This window comes from Volvox carteri (genome assembly GCF_000143455.1).
Source record: "Volvox carteri f. nagariensis unplaced genomic scaffold VOLCAscaffold_38, whole genome shotgun sequence".
NCBI classification, from domain to species: Eukaryota; Viridiplantae; Chlorophyta; class Chlorophyceae; order Chlamydomonadales; family Volvocaceae; genus Volvox; species Volvox carteri.
This window is the reverse complement of record NW_003307581.1, coordinates 51,431-65,189: the sequence shown is the minus strand read 5'-3', so window position 1 is coordinate 65,189 and position 13,759 is coordinate 51,431. Positions and strand designations below refer to the sequence as shown.

At 59.3% G+C, this 13,759-nt stretch overlaps 1 protein-coding gene across 1 annotated transcript; it reads left to right on the top strand.

The window, feature by feature from the left end:
- Nucleotides 1–6,241: 6,241 nt before the first annotated feature.
- On the top strand, nt 6,242–12,194 carry VOLCADRAFT_64058 (uncharacterized protein; the record flags this gene model as incomplete). The annotated part of the gene is made up of 9 exons (XM_002953765.1): nt 6,242–6,312; nt 6,535–6,675; nt 6,999–7,075; nt 7,464–7,849; nt 9,462–9,834; nt 10,196–10,323; nt 10,881–10,953; nt 11,329–11,486; nt 11,712–12,194. The coding sequence occupies 9 exons, from the start codon at nt 6,242–6,244 to the stop codon at nt 12,192–12,194; spliced, it is 1,890 nt and encodes a 629-aa protein (XP_002953811.1).
- Nucleotides 12,195–13,759: the final 1,565 nt, after the last annotated feature.

Sequence of the window (13,759 nt, the reverse complement as noted above, 5' to 3'; positions counted from 1 at the left end):
AGCTCATCCTGTCCCAGAGAGTAAACAAGGTGGGTTACGTGATTAGGGGCGGTGAGCAGGTGGCGGCACAGCTGCAGCGACATAGGGGAGGTCTTGGAGAGGGGACAGAGGCGTTTTCTTGTATCTATCTATCTATCTATCTATCTATCTGTCTATCTACCTACCTATCTGTCTATCTATCTATCTATCTATCTATCTATCTGTTTATCTTGGACAGCCTTAGGCCCTTGGGCCCCCTCATCGGGGCTACAGGTATGTGTGCGGAGGACCCCCTTAGGTTACGCCTTTGGAGAGTAACGCAACTCCAGGAGGTGTAACACACACACATACACACACACATCCGCCGCAGCGTCGCAACCCTGCACCATGGTGGCTTCCACTAAAACGGCTGCACTGCCGCGGGGAGGAGGTGTCTGAACAGTTTCGTGTCACCTAACCCCCCTGTCTCTTCTTCCCGCCGCGGAGAACTCCCCTTGGTCGGCTTATGCCACTTTAGAGGTTGCCACGAGGGCGCCGACCCCCCGCCCCCCCCGCCGCCGCACCCGCCGCCGCCGCCGCCGCATGTTTGCATTCGCAGTGCGGCTGCCAGTGCACGCAATGCTGCGTACCGAGGCTGGTGCGGCGGAACTGGACCGACGCGGAGTTGGTGCGCATCGCCAATGGCGAAAAGGTATCGTATACCGTCGTTTGTACGGGTATTCATACGGGTGTACGGATGTTTGTACGGGCATTTACAATCAGATTTAGTCCCTCTAGAGCTTTAGGTGTTTAGAGGGGAAAATCCGCAAGTTCCCCGTGACTCTTGCAATAAACGCCAGGGTACCTTTGAGCGGGACACTGCCGCCTGCGTCGTCACCGTCCGTTGACGGTTGACGGTTGGCGATTGCCACCTAATTCGCCACTTGGAATGCCGCTCTGGGGCCTTCCAAACGCATACGCAAGAGCCTTCTTGCCCCTTCCCCCTCGCTCGCTCTCTTCCTCCGTCTGCCTGCCTGCCTGCCTGCCTGCCTGCCTGTCTGTCTGTCTGTCTGTCTGTCTGTCTGTCTGTCTATCATACGTGATTCAATCCTACTCTCCCTTTATCCAAAACGGCACACGCCAACTTGTCGCGGCTTACCCCTTCCCGCCACCCCGGCCGCCACCCCGGCCGCACACCCGCAGCCGGCAGCCCGCTACGTCCGTGTCGAGGAGTGCACTTTCACGGACACGGGCTACTGCGAGCGCACGCGTAACGCCACCTGTCGCGCCTACAACGACTCCAACTGCAGTCTGCGCTTCTCCAGCCCCCGCCAGGCCATCTTCTGCGCCATCCCGGAGCCCAGCAGCTGGCCCCCGGTCATGGAGGTGCGCGGCGGTGCGGACGGGGGAGGCCTCCAGCCGCGATGGCGTGCGGCCGGCGGCCTTCTGTTTTCAACAGGGCGGCCTACCCAGCTCTTGACTTGTTAAATCCCATGTTCAGGGGGCGGTGCCCAATCGCGCACCCATTTCCCCATGCCCCTCATCTCTCACCCCTTTCCCCTTCCCGCCTTCTCCGCCCCCCCCCCCGTCAGCCCTCCCTCCTCCCTCCGCACCGCCGGCCCAGCTCCAAGCAGTACCGCCACCACCTTTCCCCGTCCCGGTCTTCTGCTAGACGTCGCTCCGTGTTCTCTCCTCGCTTGCAGCTGATGGTCATGACGCAGCAGCTCATGACGGGTGTTTCCGCACCCCCGTGCGGCCCCAGGCGGGTCACGAGATCCAACTTTCCCGCAACCTCTCCGCTGCTCCCTGGACCGCGCTTTTTGGCGCCCCTCCCTCCCTCCCCTTTGCAGACTCCCCGAGTCGGCAGCCGTGCAGGAGGGTCCACCACGCAGTGGCTGCCCTTCACCGGCACTAACCTGACTGCGGCTCGGGCAGTGGCGGCGAACCTGGTGGCTCCGCCGGAGCTTCCCAACCTGCAGGCTGTCATTGACCTGGTGCGTGGAGGGTTGTCTGTGTGTCTGTGCGTGTGCGTGTGCGTGTGCGTCTGTATGTGTGTGCCAGTGCGTGGGTGGGTGTCTATGTGTGTATACGTAACAGATACACACATAGACACACAGTGTCTATGTGTGTATCTGTTACGTATCGATCGGGGCCTGACACTGGCCAGGGGCACCTAACCGTACCCCAACGGGAACGACCGCCGAGGGACTCTCCTCCTTGTCGGGGGAGAGGGGTGTGAGGGGCCACTATCCCCTCCTGCTGGACCGAAGGCGTGCAACCCCGCGATTCCCCCTTTTGTCAAGAGGAAATGTGTCTGTCTGTGTGTGTCTGTGTGTGTATCCGTGTGTGTGACTTTTCTTGGATGTACGTGTAAGGTAACCCCCATCCACCGTTCCACACACCGACGCCTGAGTGTGTGGCCCTTGCGACTCGCATGCGATTCCCTTGCGTGTCCTGTTGGTGAACAGTCATCACTTACACCACCGCCACCGCCACCTCCCACCGGCACCACACCCACACCGGCTCCACACCCAACTCCTTATCCCCTCGCCGCTGCCTCTCCTCCACCGGTCTGAACCTGTGCAGGTCCGCAGCAGCCCTCTGTCGCTTCTGAACCTGCGGCCCAGTCAGTTGTTGGCGCTGGTGCTGCCCATCCTGGCTCCAGGGGGGCTGCTGCAGGCCAGTGGGGAGGCGGTGGATGCGGCGCAGCTGTCAAGACTGGAACTCAAATTTGGAACGGCGCTCACGTAGGGGAGGGAAGGGAAGGAGGAAGGGGGGAAGGGGGGAAGGGGGCTCTGGGGGGAGGGTTGGAGGGGGGACGGGGGAGGCATGAAAGGAAAGTGTTTGTAGGGGGAAAATAACGAAACCCAGGCCGAGAGCTCGGAAGCTATTGAAAACGGAAAATGCTGTTCATTAACTTCCCTCCGCGTTGCAGTCCTGACTCGGACGTTGACCCGCCACCACCACCACGACCTCCCCGACACCGACTACCACCTGGCCCCCTGCCGTGCATGGCCCTCAGAGCCAACAACGATTATTACTTGGAGAACGCCTTCATCAACAGCAACAGCAACAATTCCCGATTGCAGTTCCTTTTGCCGGAGGGCCGCTGCAGCGCCGCGGGCATCTCCAACGGTGAGATGGAGGGGCTGACTCTTAAGGGGGTCTCTAAAGGGGGGTTATTTCGGCCTGGGGGATAGGGGACCCCCTTCTGGACGACAGAAGATTCGGTGCTCGTTGAGGAAGGAAAACCCCGACGCGTGCTGAGGTTCTGGGCAAAGGGGTAACCCGCGAGGTGGGGCTCTGTACGCAGCCCTACCCGCAGTGCCAACCCGGTCTTGTCCTCCTCTCCTCGCCCTTCCACCATCGTGTTTGCCGCAGACGGTTTCTGTTTTGTGGGTAGCGTGTTCCTCCTCAGTTTCGGCAAAAAAACCCTGCACACCACGCCTCGCCCTGCAGGCTCCCTGCACCCCTGCACCCCGCTACCTGCTACCGCCACTGCCGGTGCCGCCGGGCTATGTCTTGTTGGGAGACATTGTTGGGGCACATCCGACCTGTGTTAGCACTAATTTATTTCCTACCAACCAAAACGCTGAGGTAGTTGTGCAGTTTGGCTTGCGTGTCATCATTTGTTACATTCTTATTTGTGTTTCCCTCAACTCCCCCCTTCTTTCCTTCCTCCTCCCACCTCCCTGTCTGTGGCAGTGACCACTTACAGGGCTGTGCCGCTGGCTGAGATGCTGCTAGTCTACTACAACGCCTCCTTTCCGCTCGTCATCCCGCCACTGCTGCGGCTCTTGAATGTGACACCCAGCCAGGTGGGGACGGGACGGACGGACAGACAGATTGACAGGCGAGCAGACAGGCAGACAGACAGACAGACAGATAGGCGAGCAGGCAGGGTCTTGGAGACAGGGGTGAAGGGCGGGGTGAGGGTGGCGGCGTGACCTGCCTGACACCGCCTCCCTTTGACCGGCTGGCTGGCTGCGAGGCTGAGGAATACACCCCTCATCCGACAGCCCACAACACCGCGATGCACGCAAGCCAACCGCAACAAGGGGGGGGGGGGCTTGTTTTGCGGTGTGGCTCTTTGGAAAGGATTCGGGGTTCTGGACTTACTCAGTTGGTTTGGTGGTTGGTGGTTGATGGTTGGTAGTTAACCTTTGGTTGGCTCCCGGTGCCAGCGTTTCACGTGCTCCGGTCGGGGCCACCTTATGCGTGTCTCTCTCTGTCCCATATGCTTGCTTCTTCTGTGTCTCACATGTGTGTCTTTGTGTGTGTGTGTGTGTGTGTGTGTGTGTGTGTGTGCCGCATGACGGGTGTTGCGTGTCCAGATCACCCGGGGATTGGAGGACTCCCCGTTTGGCGGCATCACTGCGGCCTGTGTGGATACACTGCCCAGGGAGGCGGCCAACGCCACGGCCCTGGACCGCAGACTGTACTGCGGATTTGGAAAGGTAAGTGAGCGTGCGGGCGGGCGGGAGGGAGGACAGGGGGAAAGGAGAGAAGAGGGGGAACCTAGCGGGGGAGGGCGGTGTGTCGCTTAAATGCCTGGTGGGCGAGGTGTGTGACTCTGTGTGTGTGACTCTGTGTGTGTGTGTTCTGGATGAATGATTGAGTAACGAGCGACTGACTAATCTTCGCGGGCTGGCGGACTAACTAAACAAACGGATTTGAACGAGCAACAACCGACAGCCGCAGCGATGGTTTTGATGCCATCCTCATGATGATGCGCAGGCTCGCTGTGATGGGACGTACTTCACTCGTGAGTACGGCGGTGCATGGAACTTTCGAGAGCTAGGGCCCACCACCCTCAAGTGGGTAGGCAGTGGGCTTTTGGGGCCCAGGGGCCCTGGGGGGTTTTCAGGGCTGACGGAATTTGGACGGGTTGTTGTGAGTGGCTGTCAAGAGCGGAGGGGGGACACTCCTGAGCTCTCTCTTTTGCTGCTACGAACGATTTTTACCATGCTGCTTGTAGGAGTGGTGGTACGAGTTATGTTAGGTGGGGACAGGGCGGTTCGGGGGGGCTGTTTCCGGCGGGTTGGCTGACCCCACATCGGCCTCTGACAGGTTGTCGAGAGGCCCCATACCACCTGATCCGCATTCTCATAGCGCTCGCTCGGCGGGAAAGACTGCTGACGTGGAAAATTGTACTCTTTTTTGTTAGCCTGTAAGTATGTATGTTGTTGCAGGGCGGTATAGCTTTCACCAGCGGCCCCCTTTCCATTGGAGGCAGTTCCCTGCTCTCCCCTGCGAGAGAGGCACCCTAATCCATTCACCCCATCCGACTTCAGAATGTATTCGTTGGGTTCAGCAACTCACCACCAGCATCCAACCAAATCTAGCGGATCAACTGGCGCAAATTGATATAATAACGTCCTACACCGTCCGCAAGATGGGGGCCCACCTCCCAATTCAACACCCCTCACACACCGAGTGGTCGGCAGGCGGATTCGAACCCGGAATCTCCGAGAGCAGGAGTCAGGCCTTAACTTCTGCCAGCCGCCTGCCTATAAGTATGTATGCCGTGCCACCAACATTTACTCGCCGCAGGTACGACGCTTACTACAACCTGTCGCTGCCCGTGCCGGACACCCCCGTCAACTACCGCATTCATGAGCTGCTCAACATGGCCACCAAGGCTTGGACCCGCACTTACTGGGGTAGGTGGGTGGGTGGGGTCGAGTCGGGCTAGGGTCGGCCTGGGGTGCTGTGGGTGATTGCTGTGGGGACAGCTTCCGACCGTTGCCGGCCTTGACCTCCTTCGTCCCATTACGTCCTCTACTTGACTTGCTTTTGGAGTCTGAGAGTTGAGCTCTGGCGGTCTGGCCGTCAATAACCTTACCTGCCTCCCAAATTTTTTCCTTCTTCCGGATTGGGAGTTGTTGATGGCTTTCTACATTAGCAAGCCATGGTGATACAATCCCACCTAAGATACAAAGCACCGACTTGCGGATTATGCTCTGAAGGGAAGAAGTCGACAGTTTTCTTCCTCTCCTCCGCGCCTTGTCCCCTTTCCCCCAACATAAACAAACACCAACGCAGAGGTCCCACGAATACACCCACACCCCGATGAGCGCTGATGACCCGCAGACCCGCGTTCTAAACCATTCCCCGTGCTTCTCGGCAGCTGAACCACCTTATTTGCTTCTTGCATGTAATTCCCCGCCTTCCCCCTACGCCGGCCTCCCGTCCTCCATTTTCGTTTTGACCCATACACTCGCTTGCCCACCCAGGCCGTCTGCCCGTCGTTTACAACGTCCGCAACCGGCTGATGGGCCTCATGTCCTTTCCCAAGTTGGCCCTGCAGCTCAAGCTGGACTTCAGCGTCATCCTGGGACCCTTGTTCTACACGTAAGGGGGGGAGTGAAAGGGGGGCCGGGGACGGATGGGGGGGAGGGGGCCCTCCAGGACATGTGTGGGGCAAGCGTGTGAGCTGCGCGTGTCGTCAAGGCGTCTCCTGCGGCGCTGTGTTGCGATCCTGTGGCGTAAGTGGACGGGGAACGGGAACCTCTTTGTTGCTGCTGCTGCTGCTGTTGACCGCCTTATTCTTTTCTACTCGCCCCATGCGCACAGGTGGGTGGTCCAGATGCTGTTGCCGTCGCTGCTGCAGCAGCTGGTGTATGAGAAGGAGAAGCGCCTGCGAATGATCATGAAGATGCACGGTCTGGGTGACGGGGCGTACTGGCTGGTGACGTACCTGTGGTACCTCATGGTGTGAGTAGTTAACTGGCCGGGGGGGAAGGGCAGGAGGGCGGCGCTCAGGGCCGGGGTCGGGAGGGGGGAGGAGGGCAGCAGGGGGGGTTCCTTGCGGTGGTGGGCTGAGGTGTGTGTGTATGTGTGCGTGTGTATGTGCGCCGCGCCTTTAGCTCCCTCGCCCGGCTTACTCCCTTCCCCCTCACGTTCAAAAAAGTAAACACCTGACTAGTCAACGACAGTCAATGATAATGGCGAAACCCTTCCGCGAGGGCGATGGTTTCGTGTCCTAGTTTGGACCTTTAAACTTGGCCTGTTTTTGGTTACTCCATGTCCGTTAACAGGTACATAGTCTACATGGTATTCTTCGTCGTGTTCGGGACGTTGATACGGCTCAAGGTCTTCACCACCACGCCCTTTTGTGAGTAGCTCCAGAAGCTGCTGCTTCAACCAGCCGCGGGACCCTTGCGGGGCAGTTCAATTCGTTAATGATTCGGTTGATGGCGGTTCGTAAGTTGCGGCTGCTCTAAGGATTATATCTCGCGCGTTGGTGCGCATATACGTGCATCAGCAGCAGCATTGCATTCGCAATGCTCGACGAAGGCGCCAGGATGCTCAGCGGGGCATGCATTTTCGCCGTTACGACAAAAAAAACATTGGCATTGGGCAACAGCAAAAGTTCCGGTGCGCGTTTTTGTTAGTTTTTGTCGCCGACTCGTTTCTGGGTCATCTCTTTCCTCACAGACTTGATAAAGTAACCCACCCCCACGCTCGCGATGTGCCGCCCGCCCCTCCCCCACCCGCTGCAGCCATACAAGCCGTGCTGTTCTTCATCTTCGGCAACAACATGCTCGCCTTCGTGTTCATGATCTCCTCCTTTTTCTCCTCCTCCCGTACGGCAACCGTCGTGGCCGTTCTATACATCTTCGCATCGGGCCTCATTGGCGAGCTATTACTGCGCTCGCTCATGCAGCAGGACAAGTCGTACATGCTTGTCGTACAGCTGGTGCCCGGCTTTGCGCTGTACCGCGGTCTGTTCGAGTTCTCCGAGTACTCCACCCGGGCCGTCTTCGCCACCTTCCCTGGTCTTAAGTGGTCCAACCTGCGCGACCCCGGCAATGGCATGCTTAGCGTGTGGGTGTCTCTGCTGGCGGAGTGGCCGCTGTTCATAGCGCTGGGCTGGTACTTTGAGCAGGTGAACAGGCGGTGGTGTACCTGTAAGGAATGAGAAGCCGGGAATTATGGGGGAAAACACGGTGCGCACTTATCAACTGATGCTCACAGTCCTGCTCCTGCTGCGGCTGCGGCGGCTGTTCCCGCAGGTTCTGAATAACGGGACCGGGGCGAGACGGCATCCGCTCTTTTTCCTGCGGTGGATGTGGCGGAAGGTATGTGCGGCGGTGGGGTGGGGTGGGGTGCCGTGCTCGCCTGAGGTGGGTCAAGTCAGGGCGCGAGGATGAAAATGCCCCCTGCACTCCTGCATGGCTGGGCTAGGCTGGACCGCTAGCCCACCTGCTAGCGAATGACGTGTCCCTGCCTTTTTGTTGTTGGTGTATACCTTTTCCTCTCCCGCTTTCTCCCTTCTCCAGCAATCGGCAACCCTATTGGCTGTTCGCATCCTCCCTGTCGCATGGATTGCTGGCGGTAGCCGAATGCTGACCTCTGGGAGCTCCAGCGGATGCAGCCTCATGCCACAGCGGTGGTGGAAATGGCACCGGGACGCGGCGGCGCAGCGGCGGCGCCGTCAATGCTCATGGCTGAGGAGCTCAAGTCGCCACCTCAGGCGGGCGGAATGTCGAAGCGGGGCGAGGATCTGATCCCAGATGCGACTGACGTCAACGGGGGCGGCAAGGGGGCTGACGGTGCCGACGCTACTGATCGGCGTCGCCGGCCCGGTCGCCGAGGGCGTAGATGGCGATGGTGCTGGCGCCGCCGATGCGGCCGAGGAAGAGGACGGAGCCCGCGGCAGCGGCACCGGCGGCGGCGGCAGCGGCGGCGGCGGGGAGATTATCACAGCCATGCTACCTGGTTGGCCTATGGAGTGCGGCAACAGCGACGGCAATAAACATGAAGGCGGCCGTAGGGACAGCATTAGCAGAAACGCCAGCAGGGGCAGTGAACGGGGAGGTATTCGTCGCGGCGGCGGCAGTGGCAGCGGCGGCGGCGGCAGTTGTGGCCCCAAAAGTAGCGAAGGCGGCGGTGGTGAGGGTAGTTGCATCAAGCCGAGGACCGTCGGCGGCGGTGACGGCGCCAGCAGTAGCACCAGCAGCAGCGGCGGCAGCGGCTTACCAGCGGGCGCCCTGGTGGTTAGCGCGAAATCAGTCTCGCCGATGTCTCCTCGGCGACTTCTCAGTACTGGTAGCCATCACAGTACCAGCAGCCGCGGCTGCAGTGCAGGCGGCGGTCAGGACCTCTCCGCGTCGGCGGTCTTTCCGCCGGCAAGCCCGACGGGGAGCCCTAGCCCTAGTCCTAGTACCAGAGGTGGTACCCCTGGCGGCCGGGGCGGTGGCGGCGGCAGCCCCGGCGTCGCATGGGCCGCAACGGTGCAGCCCGCCGCCACCTCCACCTCCCGTGCCTCGCTCGGTGCGTCCAGCAGCTCTGGCGGCGGCACCGCTGGCCTGCCCTCCACCGTCAACCCGCGGCTGGTTGTCAATACGGCTGAGGGAGCCCCCTCGCCGAGTGGGAGTGACCGTTGCATATCGGTTATGCTTGGTACGGGTAAGCCAGCGACGGCGGCGGCGGCGGGGGCAGAGGAGGTGAAGGCGTGTACGGTAGATCCAGTTACGTTTGAGAGTGGAGGCGGCGAGGCCGCGGGCTCTGTGGACACGCTGACGTATGCGTGCGCACCCGCTGAATCCAGCAGTGACGACTGCGGCAGCGGCGCTGCTAACGGTGGCGGCGGCGTCGCCATTGGGCTGAAAATCCAAGCGTACGACGTGGCGGCGGAGGCGGATCGCGTGGCGGCTATGGACGAGCAGCAGCTCTTGAACACGCCCATTGTCGTACGCGGCCTCGCGAAAACGTTCTCCAATGCGCGAGCCGGCTTAGGACGGGACGCAGGCGCGGGATGGCTGGCGGGCTGCTGCGGTGGCCGGCAGCGTGGTCGTGTGGCGGTCCGCTCGCTGACACTGGCCATTGAACGCGGGGAGTGCTTCGGGTTGCTCGGGCCGAACGGGGCGGGTGAGTGAGTGCAAATAGACTGATTGGGAGTTAGGACGGGAAAGGGAAGTAAACGCCACCGCCCCGGACACCAATATGACCCAATACATGACCCAAAAGGAAACGGAAGGGACCTGATTTGCGTGTAGTAGTAGACGGGATGTGGCCAGGCGGATGTACTGGGTTGGCTTATTAGCTTGTTGAGTGCTCGCGCTGGTTTGTGAGCGCCCAGCGCCCTTCCGCCGTGGGCCTCCCGACAACCCGGCGCCTCCGCCCTCCCCCATCTCCTCTCTCTCCACTCCTGTCCCTCCGTCTACCTTTTGCCCCTTGCACCGCCCGGCTCCGTTCGGCCCCACCCCTCCCTCCTGCCTGCGCTGTCCAGGCAAGACCACCACCATCAACATGCTGACCGGCTTCTTGGAGCCCAGTGCGGGTGACGCCCTGGTGGAGGGGCGCTCCATACGCACCCGCATGACGGACATCTACCGCATGATGGGCGTGTGTCCCCAGGTGTGTGTGTGTGTGCGTGTGGAGGGGAAATGAGGGCAGGAAACCCCGACAGCGGTATCTCGAAAGTGCTTGGGCGGTTGGGCGGCGGTTGGGTAGGAGCATAAAGAGAAGAAAGCCAGGAGAACCGGGATGGGAAGGTGGGGCAGGTGGATGGCATTGATGTCGTCGTCGTCCTTTCTTTCTTTTTTTCTTTCTTTCTCCCGCTCCTTTCCTGTGTTGCTTCAGTGAGTGGCTGCTGCGGTGCGTGTGGGTTTTTTGATGGGAGAGAGGATGTGGTTGAGGGGCCCTCGTGTGGGCGTCAATGAACACTGGTGAATCTGGGAGATGGGTCTCAATGGCGGCGGGGTTTGTCATGAGGTAGGAAGCTGCTGGCTGCGCGTACACGTCTGATGCGGTGTGTGCATGTGTGTGCGTGTGGTGATCTTAACCCCCCATTCGCCATTCTCCTACCTCGTGGCCAGCTCCTGCCCAGCTTGGCAGGAGCCAAGCTCCTCCAGTTTGACTGGCCCTCATATTCCTCATGTTCCTATTCGGTTGCGTTCCTCGCTGACGGGCAGGAGAACCTGCTGTGGGAGCAGTTGACTGGAGAGGAGCACCTGATGTTCTACGGCCGCATCAAGGGACTCACGGGTGAGCGCGCTACGGCGGGTGACGCGTGTCAGCGCCGTGTTGCAGCCGTGCCGTGAAGAACATTCCGCACAAGGGGACACCGCGCTGCGCCATGCACGGTGGCGGCTGCGGCTGCAGCTGCGGCGTTCCTGAACGCAATCCCTCGAAAGGATGAAAGCCCTCCTGTCCCCAAACCCCACGTGCCGGCCCAGGCGTCATGCCCATAGCGCATTCACCGCTCTAAACAGAACCCTTATGACCTTATGCCCAAGAGAGACCCTACAACCATGAGCTCCGTAGAAGTCTTTCACTCCTTTAAAAAAAGATCTCCCATATCGTTGAACTGGGTAACAAAAACAAGGTCCTGGCGGCACCGATCCGTGTTGTTGGCTGCAGGCAAGGAGCTTACGGCGGCGGTGGAAGCCGCTATCAAGTCTGTAAAGCTGCACGTGAATAACGCCGGCAAGCGGCGTGTGGGTGCCTACAGCGGCGGCATGAAACGGCGGCTCAGTGTGGCCATCAGTTTCATGGGCAACCCGCAAGTCGTGTACCTGGTAAGACTTGAAGGGGTGGTTAATGCGAAAGGGGGAGGGAAGGAGAAAGGGAGGGAAGGAAAGAGCGAGGAAGGGAGGGAAGGAGCTTGGAATGGACGGCAAGCTTTTCCTCAGTGCAGTTGGCCCTGGGAGCCTTCCATCATCATTCCTCCACCCCACGCATTACCTTCACCCCACCACCTGTCTGCGTGCGTGCATGCCGTACATTACACATTACACTTGCAGGATGAGCCGTCCACGGGTCTGGACCCCGCCTCCCGACGCGCCCTATGGGATGTGGTCCGCGAGCACAAGGCCGGCAGGGCCATCATCCTGACCACACATTCCATGGAGGAGGCGGAAATCCTGTGCGACCGACTCGGCATCTTCGTGGACGGCCAGCTGGTGTGCATCGGCAATCCGCGAGAGATCACATCGCGCTACGCGGACTACCTGGTGTTCACCATCACGGTGGGGCCTGGCCACGAGGACGCGGTGCGGGCTTTGGTGGCGCGCATGAGCCCCAGCGCCCGGGTGACGTACTCGCTGGGCGGTACGTTCAAGTACGAGCTGCCTGCGGAGGAGGTGAGCTTTTCGGCGGTGTTTCGGGAGGTGGCGGCGGCCAAGGCGGAGATGCAGGTTCTGGATTGGGGCGTGACCAATGCGACGCTGGAGGAGGTGTTTATTAAGTTTGCTCGGCAGATTGGCGTGGAGACGCGGGACCAGTAGAGAGAGTGAGAGCTGGCAGGGACTTGCGTGTCTGTATGTGTGTGTATTACATATCTTGCAGGGCCTGACGCTGGCCAGGGGCTACTGCTCAGCCCCAGATGCCAGCGAGGTGGAGGCAGGGAGGTTAATACGCTGAGGGCGCAGCAAGCGCGAGAGGAAACATAGGCGATGTGGCGTGCGGTGCGGTGCGGCGTGCGGTGCGGTGCAGTGCGACGTAGTGCCAATTTTTTTCCATTCTCCTCAGTAAGACAGTTTATACCTTTAGGGAAGGGATGGGCAGGGCAGAGGATTTGGTGGACTTGGTGGAAAGAGCCGCGGGTTGCGGTGGCGATGGATGGCGCGTAGGAAGGTGTGAAGGGTGTGATGGATACCATAGGCGGGGACTATAGGCCAGGACGGAGATAACCAAGCAAGGAGGAATATGGCGGACGCGAGCATTCGGCGAGATAGTCGCATACCTTGCGCTCATAGCAGCAGTTCTAAATACCAGGTTCTACTTATGACCACATAGCGGTGTGTGTTTGGATATTTGCTGTTTTTCCATATAGTTTTAGCGCGCTACTGTCGGATGTAGCGTATACATATTTTTTTTATGTTTTTTAGTCAGGAAAGAATACAAACGAGTATTTAGGTACTCATAGCTTGTGAGTCTAGTGAACGGTGGCTGGTGATAGTCCAGCGTTCCGCCGAGATGGGTAAATCCACCCGGCTCTTTCCCTCAAGTGCCATAGCGGCCAACGTATCCTTATAGTACATTTATTTTTTTAATATTTTTTTAACCTCCTGTTGGACTAAAAGCTCGACTCGTGGTGTGGCTGTTGGGGCCTAATTGATGAGCTGGTTGGTGACTAATACGTGCAGATGCTAGTGTACCTGGCAGATTTGGAGGGCCCCACAGATAGCGGGTGCAGACCGTGAGGAGCAATCGCCAAATTCGGGATCTGGGGTTGTTAGGCCAATGAGGCAATTGATTGGCATGCTGGTTGTAATACGTCTTTTGACTCCGGGCAAAGATGTGTTCCATGGAATAAACACCGTAGCCCCAATACAGGAATAGCTAGCGTATCAAAAAATACGTTTCTAAAACTACGTGGAAAGCAAGGAAAATTACTCCCAGCTTGTAGGCACCACAGAGGAGCAAGCCCCGCTAGGACTGGACCACCAGTTCTGTTAAACCCTTGCTATCATCTTCGAACGGGCCCGTCACTACAATTTCATGGCTCGCTATCTACGCAGAGCTTAAGCCCGTGCCCCCATCCTCCGCTCCCTCACAATGCCAACCATACGACCTGCAGCAAACTCTACATGCCTCGATACAATACACCCCAATAACGACATTGTAAAACTCTTCTAGTGCACAAAAGATAACGTAACGAAGTAAAAGGAAGCCGCCAAGCACCCTACTCGGCGCCGCCAAGCAAGGTACGAGGCCTTGCGGCCTGCCTCCAGACAGCACCAGCCGATGCGCGCACCGCGCCAATCCAACGCTATTAAGACACTTCCACACGTAGGCATTGCCTCCAAAGAAGGTCACTAAATTGGCACTCCGGTAGACGCAAAGCATA